The 12,777-nt window shown below is 34.5% G+C and overlaps 1 protein-coding gene across 4 annotated transcripts in view; it reads left to right on the top strand.

Annotated features, from left to right (window-relative positions):
- LOC150080753 (transforming growth factor-beta receptor-associated protein 1-like) overlaps window positions 1-12,777 on the top strand; it is a 272,526-nt gene that overhangs the window by 89,080 nt on the left and 170,669 nt on the right. For all 4 annotated transcript variants that reach the window (XM_090382037.1, XM_090382036.1, XM_090382038.1 and 1 more), the window contains exons 6-7: window positions 1,014-1,115; window positions 8,567-8,701. In XM_090382037.1, coding sequence (XP_090238163.1) covers window positions 1,014-1,115; window positions 8,567-8,701 — 237 coding nt within the window. The remainder of the gene's footprint in view (window positions 1-1,013; window positions 1,116-8,566; window positions 8,702-12,777) is intronic.

Consider the following 12,777-nt stretch of genomic DNA (forward strand, 5'->3'; position numbering starts at 1 on the left):
GTTGGACTGAAGAAAGTCAAGTTTCAAAGTGAGGAAGTCAAAGAGATTCAAGTGATTAGCGGAGTTGGCAGAACGATAGAGGCAACAGATTGTGGTAGAGATTTTAAGCCAGACGTGATCCAAAAATAGCAGATTCCAAATTACTAAGTCTCTGACAGGGAATATCAGAACGGACATATGCACAAGTAACACCTTTGAAGTGAAAGGAAATATTTGTAAGTTGAAATGGACATCATTGAGATTATCACTGAGACCACGTATATATATGAAATGAACGAGGAAGTGTTTGGGAGGTTTAGATGTTTTCACAGATAAGTGTGTTTTATTGGTTTGACAATTCATGGTGTAAAGCTTGCATTGATATAACATTTAATTTAAGAACACATCATTTCTTGGTTAAAACAGTGATCCATATATCAGATCTAGACAATCCAGTGATGATTTAAAATTCATTTAAAAACCACTTACAAGTTACATCCTGATTTTAAAAGTTTTAATTTTGGTGTGGGATTGTGCAGCTTATATTGAAACAAGTATAGTATATAAATACTCCCAAATCCAGTAACCTCTGAATCAGTGCACTGCCAGATGTCAGATTGGAAGCTTCCTGAGAGTTGTCTCACCTTTTTTTTTTTTTTAACTTTTCATAACATTTTATTGTACTGTATTCTGTTTTTTCTGTGTTATACAGGCCACATGGTATATATATAAAATGAGGTGTAATGTACTAAATAAAGAATTTTTAAACAATTTTTGGAATGCAGGTAAATCACTCAATTTTCAAACCCGTGTGAGGAATGCATACTGTTTATAGATGTGGCGATTGCTGTGTATCTTTATTTTGTACTACAGCAGAAACTTCAGCAGAGTGCTATAATGGTTACAGTGAGTAATGAATTTAATGAATATTTTTTACCGGTACACTGAATCTCATTATAATGAAGTTTTACTGTATAAATTTGCCCTATACTATTTAAAGCAATGTATAATGTTGATTTTTTTTTTTTTTTTAGGTGTGTGCTGCAAGGAAGAAGCAGCTTCATATATACCATATAACAGATGATAAAATCCTTCATGTCAAGGATATCAGTGTTCCTGAGCCAATTCAGATTATGGTTCGAAATTATTAATTTAAAAATTTTTTTTTTTATGAAAAATTGTTGGATTATTAGCACCTCATCTAAAAAAAAATCTGTTGCAACATCATTCATTTAATTTTGCAGTACATCTTATAATCTCATATTAAGATGTACAGTAATTCCTCGACATATGTAAGAGATACGTTCCAGGACTTCTTACGTATATCGAGTTTTATGTAACTCGGGAATGACTAATAAAATATTGCTACTATATCCCTGATATGCTAAAATTACAAGAACCACATAATATCCTCAGAAGAATGAAGAAAAATAGCTATATATTTTTTAATTAATGAGTTATATATTAATTATATAGATAGAAAAATAGTTATACATTTTTAATTAGTTCAATTAAAAACTTTATCTGGGGGACTGCAGTGAAGTAGATTACTATATTGTAAAAACTGATATGTATTTCGTAGCTTTGGTTCTTATAGTTGACTTCATTGGTGCCTGAACCCTTCACCACTTCTTGTATTCTTTGTGCTTTATTATTATTTAATAATAATAATTTATTATTATTATTATTGTTGTGTTCACTGTTGACACTGGCAAATCTAAATTGCATGTGATACTTGTTAATGTTTGACCATTTTCATACATCATTATTATTTTAATTTTCTGATCCAAATCAATTGCTTTCCTTTTCTTGGTAGATTTACTAGTACTGCTGTCACTTATTCTCTTAGTCAGCACCATGATAATGGTCAAAATGAAATTTTTTGTAAAAAACTGTTTTTTTGTAAAATAATAAGAGACGTTTACCTCAATATAGTACATAGAAAGTGTTCTACGTACTATATTGAGGTAAACTTGTCTTATTATTTTACAAATATTGATATCAACGTAGAACGTATTGAGCATTACAGCTGTGGTTCATACTATCTAAGTAAAAAACTTTACTGGGTTAAGGCAGAAGCACACTATTATCAACTCCCGCAAGCTAACATTTTACTAAAGCACATTTCTGGTTTATTGGGCTTTTCTGTAAGTGCAATTCATTACAAACGGGCATAAACTCGATCTTATTGCATTTGCAATAATACCGATAGCTGGAATTCTGTGGGTTTTTGCATTATTATGGTGAAATGTTTGTCCCCTTCTCTGAAATCTTCAGCCATATAAAAAAAGCAAATAAATTTTCAGAATCTTCTCTTCATTCCTATTTATAAACTTGTGCAATTTGTGCATGCCGTGTTCATTGTTATTGATTGATTTTTTTTTTTTTTTTTTTTACTGTTTTAAATTTTACAATTCTAAAAAAAAAAAAAAAAAGTGAAAAAAAAGTTACTTAAGTCGGGGACTTACTGTATTTCAAAATTTGACATCCCTGGTTTCCAGTCTTGTAAAATCATATTGTCTGGGTCTTCCCTTTTAGATACAGCTCTTTACACTTCATGCCATCTAGGTATTTGAAAAGTTTCTGGCCTGTATTTTATTATTGTGTTTATTTTTATTTTATTATTTTAATTTTTTAAAAATTAACTTTAGACTAAAATATGCCTCAGTTTAAAGCACCAAAGCAAAGAGCTCAAAGTAGCTGGAATGCTTTGGTTCAGGGAAGAACTGTCCACGGTAATTCTCCTGTGAATAAATTATATTGTATGTTCCAAATAAGAATTATGCTACTCGTTCTACCTTGCAAAGCTACTTTTATTAGAACAGGATACAGCCAAAGGGTGGGGGGTGCGTGTGTGTTTTGCAAAGAGTACTAGGAGATTAACTACCAATTCAGCATTCTGATGGGCTTATATGAGGACATGAAGAATAGCGTTGAAGCACTCAAAAGGTTAAAACAGAGGGACCATCAAGAACCCAGTTGCCCACCCCAACATCAGACCCCATGCTTCAACATCAGAACACACATCATTCTCCATAGCAGAGAGCATTGATCAGTTCCACAGGAATTAGCTATAGTTGGTGACTTGATTGTCAGGGAAATATATTGTGTAAAAAGGACAAGTGGAATAGGACCCGGGTATGTCTGCAGGAGCTAAAGTTTATGATGTTGTAGAGCAGCTATCATCTTTTAAGAGCAAAATGTGATATTGTTGTACTATTGGTAGAAGAAGAGAATCTTTATTGCAACAATAATAATATGTACAAAATATGGTTTATGTTGCAACCTACTCATCGCTACCACAGGCCAGGGGTTTACGTGTTCAGGGATCAGTGAATTTAAATTATAAATGAAAAGGTAAAGGGTATTTACAAACATAATGTACAAAATGGCTAATATTTAAATAGAACAAAGGGGATTGAAAAACATGCAATGAATGAAAAGACTGTCCGCTTCTTCAGGTTGAAACGCATTCGTCTGTTTAACAAAGTATATACTTAAGAGTTTTTCACATCATCAGCATCAACACACAGCAAAAGGAAGCATCTTCATATTCCAAGAGCTGTAATTCACCAAGTTTTGCAGTCCAGATAAAACTGACAAGGAATCATTAGCACAACTGTTGGCATTACAAGGATAACACTTGCTTTTCATAGTGTTTGTCAAATGCAAACTTGTGAGGGTTGGTGTTGAGTTTTTGAACCTTAGACAATTTCAGTAATTAATGAATATGTTAAATAATATACACGTCCAGACTATTGGAAGGCAAGGCACAGTTCTAAATTTTCAGTTCGGCGAGGATTCCCTTCCTATATCTTTTGTTGTTGACCACTTTTTGGAGGTCACTGTCGATTGCTTGTAGTGAGGACAGCATTTGCTTTGGCAGGAATCTGTCAGTAAGTACTAGCCAGTTATGGTTGGCTAGTAGCTGTGCTGAAGACCAGACATGAGGGGGAGGAATATGCCAAGAGCAGTGATCCCAGAAATTTGGCTCTGTAATTTTAACCATGGCCATCTTGATTGTGACTAACAGCCTTCTTTCTCCAATGTAGGATCGAAGCTTGCACAGTTGAAGGGTGTCTGCTAACTGTGTTGATCTGAGAGCTAGAAGAAGATGGAGTTTGGTGTTGGCCCATTTTAGAATCCAGAATTCAGAAGCAAATATCTTTTTAAGGTGGATTTGGCAGCCGAGGCCCATATCTCTGACGCATACAGTACTGTCAGGTATAGATTTGATATGATATCCTTTTTACCAAGGGTGGGTCATTAGTGTGTAGCAGCTGTTGCTTGGCTCCCCATTGTAGTGAAATCAGCCTCGAATGTATAAGGTTAACATGATTAGTGAAGGACACACTTGGAGTTGAAAATGACCCCCAGGTCTTTGCACGTTTGAACACTTGGAACTGAGAAGCCATTAAGTGCAGGCTCCAGCATTGTTGGACTGCTCTTTAGTGAGAAAATGATTTGTGCCAATTTCAGAGGATTAATTTGGAGGTTGAATGCGTTGAGATAGTCAGCTACGTCCTGTAGTTTCCTTTTTATTTGCTAAGTGGTTTTGGCTGCTGAGTTGGATGGCGATACTCTAGTAAGGAGATTGACATCGTCAGCATATATGATCCAATTGCATTTGTTGGCCACAAACGGCCCCATGATTACTTTGAAGAGAATGGCAGACAGGACCCTCCTTGAGGCACACCAGCAGTTATCTGATGCATGAAGGTCTTCGTTCCGATCTTTAGCACAAGGGTCCTCTTGGACAGAAGAGATCCTAGGCACCAGAGAACATTGCCACAGAAATTGAAGTAGCTTTCTAACAGATGTTGGAGTTGGGGTATATAAATGGTGTCAGATATATAATTGACAGCTTCTGCTTTGTTCTAAGGCTTCTAAAATGTACGGCGTGGTTGTTGAAAGATTAGTCATAGTTGATCTTCCAGAGATCCTGTAGTGTATTTGCTCAGGACTGTCACGGAGAATATGGTTGGTGATGAATGGTAGTAGTGCTTTCTCCAGAATTTTTAGCAGTATAGAGGTGCAAGCAATGGATCTGTATTGGCTTGGAAGAGTTGATTGTTGTGCTATTGAAGAAGCTGGACAGAGTACCAGTTTCCTGTGGTGGAAATTAATGATCTTCAAGGCATCTAATAGGTTGAGGAGCGGATTGATGATGAAGACACTTACGCATTTGATGATGAACTGGGGGATGCCATCATCACCCATGGTTGCTGTGAGAGGAAGAGCATTAATGGCCTGTATCAGGTTTTTTTTTTTTTTTTTGGAAAATTGGATTGCAGCAAGACCATCGGTGGGACAAGAGTGACTGGAGTTTGGCAGATTAGGTAGAGTTGGAGGCTGTTTGGAAAATCTGGCGATGTAGTTGAGCCACTCAACCAGGTCGATGTTACTGGGAGGGCTAACCTTTACTTTGTAGAATGGTTCCCCCTTGTTTAGGGTTCTTTCGAGGTGCTCCTAGATTGCCGCTGATTTGTGTCTGTTGAATTCAGGGAGGGGCCCATCAAGCTCTCAGTTGCCCACATCAATGCCAGAGCCTGCACTTGATCATCACGCAACACAGCGGCAACCCCCAAGGCAGAATGCACTGGTCCTATTACAGGGAAATAGGGAACATGCTATGTAAAAACAATAGGTGGAACAGGACCAGGGTATGTCTGCCAGGGGCAAAGGTTGATGACGTTGTAGAGCAGATATCATCTTTTAAAGGCACAAAGGATGATATTGTTGTACACATTGGCATTAATGATATTAAGAGTAGGAGACCAGCAGAATTACTTAACAAGTACAGGTCACTGTTGAAAAAAAGCCATGAATTAGGGTTGAATTTGAAAGTGTCTGCAATTCTGCCCAGACACGATAGGAGGAAGTATAGGATGAGAGCCTTATCGATCAATTCAGCCCTGGAAAGATTGTGCAAGGCTCAAGGGGTAGAATTTTTTTCAGCCTTGTCTGTACTTGTTCACAGGAGAGACTGCTTCTACAGGGATGGGATACACTTAAATAAAAGGGTGCAAGAATATTTGCTGATGCTATCGAGGCAGCGTTCGGTGGGTCAGAAAACTGCTAGCTTGGGGGGGAATACAAGGACTAATAGATTAACAGTAGCCACTGCAGAGATGAAAGTGATTCTTGCACTGCTTCTATTGGAATGAGCAGCAGCCTGGAAAACAAGATGCAGGGTATTTCAGAGACTGTTGGGAGTCATTGCGCTACAAGTAAACACGTGGGTTGTGTTAGGGTAGCTAAGAATAGGAACAGGTGCATGTATACTTGCATATACACCAATGCTAGGAGTTTGGTAAATAAATTTGATGAATTTGAGGTATTGCTCAGAACATCAAAGGCAAATATTGTTGGGATATCAGAGATGTAGTGTCACACAGATATAAGGAATGCAGAACTGGAGTTTGGGGAGTACAATGTGTACAGGAAGTATAGACAAGATAGGAAGGGAGGAGAGGTTATACTATTAGTTAAAAAACACATAAAATCCAAGGAAGTGAGGCCAGTTGACAAATATGATTATCTGCAGTTCTCCCTTGGTTGCTAATATCTTTTTATATTGTATAGCACCACCAGAATAGGTGAACTCAATACATTTAAAATATGAGACAGTGCTAGTAAGCTGTTGTGATGCTTATTGGTATTTCTTCAGTTAGCAGGTGGTCTGTATTAGCAAATGTATGCCATGTTCTGAATAATGTATTTTGTCTGAATTTTTATTGATTTCGACTACTTCATTGAAATAACTCTGAAATTCTATAGTATTGTACTTCATAGAGCAAATGCAGCCCAATATTATAGGGATTAAAGTTAAACATAACAGCTGTTGTGTTTTTAAATGAAAGTTTTATTTCCATACCCCCACTTGGCTGTTCACCTAAACAAAATGCATTATTCACAGTTCAGCATACATTTGCTAATAAAGACCATAGAAGCCTGTAAACTTTAAAACTTTAAATGTAATTTAGATTTTTAAATGTATAGCAGATTCACCTATTCCAGCAATACTATACAATTTAAAAATATATTAGCAACTTAGGCACTTGGTCTTCATTGAGAGCTGGAGGTCTTTCCCTGTTCAAAATTGAATATACAGGTAAAGCATGCAAATTTGATTAAACATTCAATTTTTGAGCACATGCAGACAGCACATGATTGACAGTTCTAGCTGTCTCCAGACTTGTGTTGTGGCACCTCCGTAGCCAGGTGGGAAGGAGCAGCAGTGCGTAGCATTCTTGATTAGACTGGGGTTCGAGCCCGTCACCACCAAATATGGAGGATGCGGAAAGGTCAGGGAATGACCACCGCATATTCCCGGAGCAATATGGCCTTAGTTGCTAATGCTCCTAAAAAAAAAAAAACCAAACTTGTGTTGCCTTCTGTAATAACTGTATAAACAAACATTGATTCATGGTACTCCAAACTCTGTTTTATATGAAAATATTTGTTTTTTTCTACTAATTATTTAAAAAAATTATTTAAGCCAGAACCTTGCTCAGATTACTGTAATTGCATTTTATTTTTAATACAGTGCAATTAAAACTGGCCATTTTTGGTAATTGTTACATTCTATTTTTAGAAAATTACAACATGGCAGTGAACAGTAGTTTATTTTGTTTCAATCCACACTTAAATATAAAAATAAAATGTCTTGTTATAAAACACTTAGTTTTTTTTTCCTAATATTTTTAACCTAACTGGTAATACTTGGTGATCACTACATTCCATTTTTAGAAAAATATAATGCAGAACAGAGATTTTATCAAGTTTTTTTACACTCAAATAATTTATGGATACTATAAAAATAAAATTTATTATTAAAAACAATTAGTTATTTTTGTTGTAATGTTTTCTACCTAACTGTCTTTAGTGATTGCTCCATTCCAGTTTTAGAAAGTTATATTGCATCACAAATAGAGAATTTTTATTGAAATTTTTTTTTTCTATCTCATTCATTCAATTACTATAAAAATAAAATATCTTATATAAATTGTTAATTTTTTCACCTAAATTGTCCTTTTTGTTAACCACCCATAACAAATGGTGTCTCTATTGAAATTTTTTTCTCTTATTGCTATTAGTGTTTAGAAAAATTTACCACAAAAAATAAATAAACAAATGAAATGAATCATAGGCATTCAGTATTGTGCTACAACACAATTTCTGAATCTATAGAATCAACAGTGTACTAAATTTCCTCAAGTGGTCACCCAAGATATTTGAACTTAGCATTGATGCATAGTTGCTATTGCTTTCTGACCATCCCTGAAACTTATCTAAGTCATTTTAAAATGGGACTGCTTGATGGTCATTGAAAACACTCCCAAATTTTATATCATCTGCAAATATTGACATCTTATATTCTGCCATCAATGCCATTTAACAAAGTTAGAAATAGGAATGATCCAAGCACTCCTATTTCTAACACGAATTCTTTAAGAATCCTACTTCTATAAAAATAATTTCCTTTTTAATTAAATACTAATAGGCAGCACTTTAAAACTGTACTTCTTAATATTACATTACAAAAAAAAGTATTCAGTTATTTTATTATTATTTTTTTTTACAGTCAGTTGATGGTCCTTTTGCATGTATTGCCACAGTCACTAGATATCTTATTGTTAATACAGAAAATGGAAATTTGCAAGAACTTTGTCCTTATGATAGTGGCTCAACACATCCTTTGGTTAAAAGAATAACAAAAGTATGTACTTATTTGTCTAGTTTTCATGAAATATTTCCATTTTGAACCTTATTCAGTTTGTCCCATCGAAAAGCAGTCATATCTTATTTCAGTTGTGATTATAGATTTAGTGTACTGAAAACTTCAAAATAATTTGCTTGTACAGTATATTGATATATTGGATATAATTAATATTTGAGTTTTAAAAAAAAAGTAAAGTGGATCCTCACTTTACGATATTAATCTGTTTCGGAGATAATGTTGTATTGTGAAAATATCATAATGTGAACCCAGTAACACATTGTTTTTGGGTAATTCGTTCCAAGCCCTCGGAAGTTGAAATTTTCATTCTGTAACTAAGCTATTTATCTCCCTAAAAGGTGACTTTTATAATGGAAATTGTACATATTGATTAAAAAAATTGATTAAAACTAATATATCGATTAAAGCACAAAACAAACAGTCACTTCAACTAAAGGATGCAGAAACAAAACACACAGCCAACACATTCAGTTGTACACATTCAGGAGAGTGTCGTAAGCCCATCCCATTATAAAGAGAGATAAGTAGCCATTGGTTAACATGATCACTAGTTAGTGGAATCAGCCACTTTAATTTCATAAAACCAATTCAAATCATTAAAATGCATTACACTTTCTTTGTTATCATATGTTCGATTATAAGAATCAATTTTGAACACCTTTGTGATATTTTTCTAAAGCACATTTCTGGAGGTCACTACTATAAAACAAAAACAATTTATAGTTTCTGGTTTATTTGGCTTTTCCATTAGTGTAATCTATTATAAACTTGTAGTAAACTCAATCTTATTGCATTTACAATAAACCAATAGCTGGAATTCTGTGGGTTTTTATGTTATTATGGTGAAATGTGCTTCCCCTTCCATGAAATTTTCAATCATATAAAAAACATAAATAAATTTTCAGAATCTTCTCTTCATTTTTATTTTTTAAGCTTCGTAAGCTTGTTACTCCTTATCTCACTTGTGTGTATCGTGTTAGTTTGTGTGCGCCACATTCTTTGTTATTGATTGCTTAACTTTTTTATTGTTTTTAATTTTACAACCCCCTCCCCCAAAAAATGTCAGTAAACAGAAATATCAACTAGTTAGTATGTATGTATTAATTAAGTTATGTACGTGAACATAAATTTATTTTTATTTCGCTAACCTGTGGAAAATATTCTTCTGATTTTCACGTCTCATTTAATTTTGTTGATTGATAATGTAATAAAGTGTAAATTTGCAATCTTTACTTTTATAGCCCGTGGATAATAGTCCTATTTTCACTTAATAGAATTAAAATTCAATTCACAAATGTGGTCACAATGACCAGCATTTACTATATGTCGTATAGTGAATGGTATTTTATTATGGAGAGTCCATCGTAAAGTGAACCAATTGTAAAGTGGGGGGTATGTTTTTGATAATAAATTTATTCACATATAAAAGAAAAGGTAGTTACACTGTAAAATATTAAGCATATGGCATAGGATAGGGAAATCGTGTACTTCTTGCTATTGCGTCTGGGCAGAATTGTAGACGCTTTTAAATTTATCCCTAACTCATATATTTTTCTCAACATTGCCATCTATTTGTTAAATAAGTTCTCATATCTTCTGTTCTTAATGTCATTAGTGCCAATGTATTAGTTGCCACTATGTAAAAACAGTATCACCTTCTGTGCCCTTAAAAGAGGATATCTGCTCTAGAACATCATAAACTTTTGCCCTGTTTGTGGACATACCTGATCCTATTCCACCTTTCTTTTTTGCACACTATTTCCTGTTTCTGTAACAATAGTTACTTCCTGTGGGACCAACACATTCCACTTTGCAGGGTTGCTGCTGTATTGCTTGATGTGCAGTGCAAGCTCTGGCAATGAGGTGGATAGCTGAGAGTTTGATGGCCTCCAACTCAATTCCTTTGAGGATATCCACCCTGTTCTTCAAGCTCTCATAAACGCCCATCAGAATGCTAAATTGATGCCTAATATTCTTGCACTCTTTGCATTGAACACACCCAAAGACATCCTCCCTTGCTGTATCATGTCTCATTTCATATATATATATATATATATATATATATATATGCATTTACACCCATGCTCACAATTGATCTCATTAATACAATTTCAATTTACTTTCATATTAATTATATTATATATAGGTATACAGGGTGTCTCAAAAATACACAGCATAACTTCAGGAATGAGTTCCTCATATGTAGACAATAATATTTTATATCAACATAGTTCCGAAAATGCTTGGTTCCTGAGTTATTAACCAAAATGTCTTATCTCCTGCATCACAAGGTACTGACAGAATCTGGTGGTTTTCCATTCCGACCATGTGCTCAAATCAGAAGCAAGTGGATATGCACTTTATGTATGGTTTGGTGGATGACAATGCTCTGGAGGCTCGTCGTTTGTACCACGAAAGGTTCCCAGAACAAAGATATCCAAACAGTAAAACATTTGAAGGTATCCATCGCTGCCTTTGTGAACATGGGACCTTTACACCTCGTGCTGCCGACAGAGGAAGACCAAGATCTATGACTCCTGAAGTAGAGGAGGAGATTTTGGATGTTGTGCATGCCACTCCTGAAATCAGCATACACAGAATAGCAATGCAACTGGCTGTTCACTGTTTGACTATTTGGAAAGTGTTGCGAGAACACCAACTGTATCCTTACCATCTTGCAACAGGTACAGGCCTTGTTACCAGCAGATTACCCTGCACAAGTAATGTTCTCCCAGTGGTTCTTGCAGCAGTGTGGTACAACTCCTCACTTTCCTGCCTTAGTGATATTCACAGATGAAGCACAGTTCACATGAGACAGAATCCAAAACTTTCACAATCAGCATGTATGGGCTGAGGAAAACCCACATACAATTCTTCCATCACATCACTAACAGCGGTTCAGCCTCAACATTTGGGCCCCATGTACTTCCAAACAAACTCACAGAGCAGGTGTACAGAAGTACAGAAGGGCAGGCGTACAAGACATTCTGGTTAATAACTCGGGCACCAAGCATTTCCGGAACTATGTTGATATAAAATATTTTTATTGTCTACATGTGAGGAACTCATTCCTGAAGTTATGCCATGTATTTTTGAGACACCCTATATATAAAAACAATGCTTATAATAAATGTTTTTTAAGAACATAATTTTAACCTTTATCAACTGTCTTTATTTTAATTTTTGTCTCTAATAATAAATATATAGCACCTGTCATACGTGAATTGTATTAGATGCCAATGTTAAAGGCACAATGCATTTTATATAAAATATATGTGCTTCATTGTATATACTGTTGATTCACAAATGTAAGTATATGATAGTTATGTTTAAAAAATAATTTTATAAAATTAATGTATTAAATTATTAAAATAAAAATAATTTGAATATACTTTTGTTTTAATTACATCTTTTATATACTACATATAGATATACATACTTAGGAGGTAAATCCAAATTATACTTAGGATGTGTGTTAATAAATTATAAAAAAAATATATTGTGAAAATTTTGACAATCACATTGTATTGTTTTAATTTTTAAATATACCTATATATAAATGAAGTTTTAAAGTTCTTATGGTATATTTTCAACCTTCACCTGAATGTCATTTTTCATGTATGATGTGTCAATGAAGTTCCTGGAGTAGTGCAATAAAATGAACACAAAGTGAAGGAGCTCAGAAATAATCTTATTTTTATTCAAAATAATTACCATCTAATTGAATGCACTTATTACACTATTCTAAAAGTTTCTGAAAAGAATCGGTGATGGTGTCCAAAAATATGTTATTCAGTTCAGTTTAGCCATAAATTTTTCTTTATGTTCTTGACATCCTGAATTTTCTTTGAGTATACTTTCCACCTTGGGGAAGAGGAGGAAATCTGCTGGTGGTGGTAGAATGGATTGTTAATCTGTACAATTCCTTGTTTCATCAGAAATGCTTTCACAATAAATGTGGAATGGTTGGTGGAATTGTTGTGCAACTAGAACCAGCTACTTTCTCTTGAAATTGTGGCCTCACTCAGGAAATGGCTTCAATAGTCTTTGAAGCA

This window comes from Mastigoproctus giganteus, chromosome 9, assembly GCF_048544385.1.
Source record: "Mastigoproctus giganteus isolate SK-2022 chromosome 9, ASM4854438v1, whole genome shotgun sequence".
Classification (NCBI taxonomy): Eukaryota; Metazoa; Arthropoda; class Arachnida; order Uropygi; family Thelyphonidae; genus Mastigoproctus; species Mastigoproctus giganteus.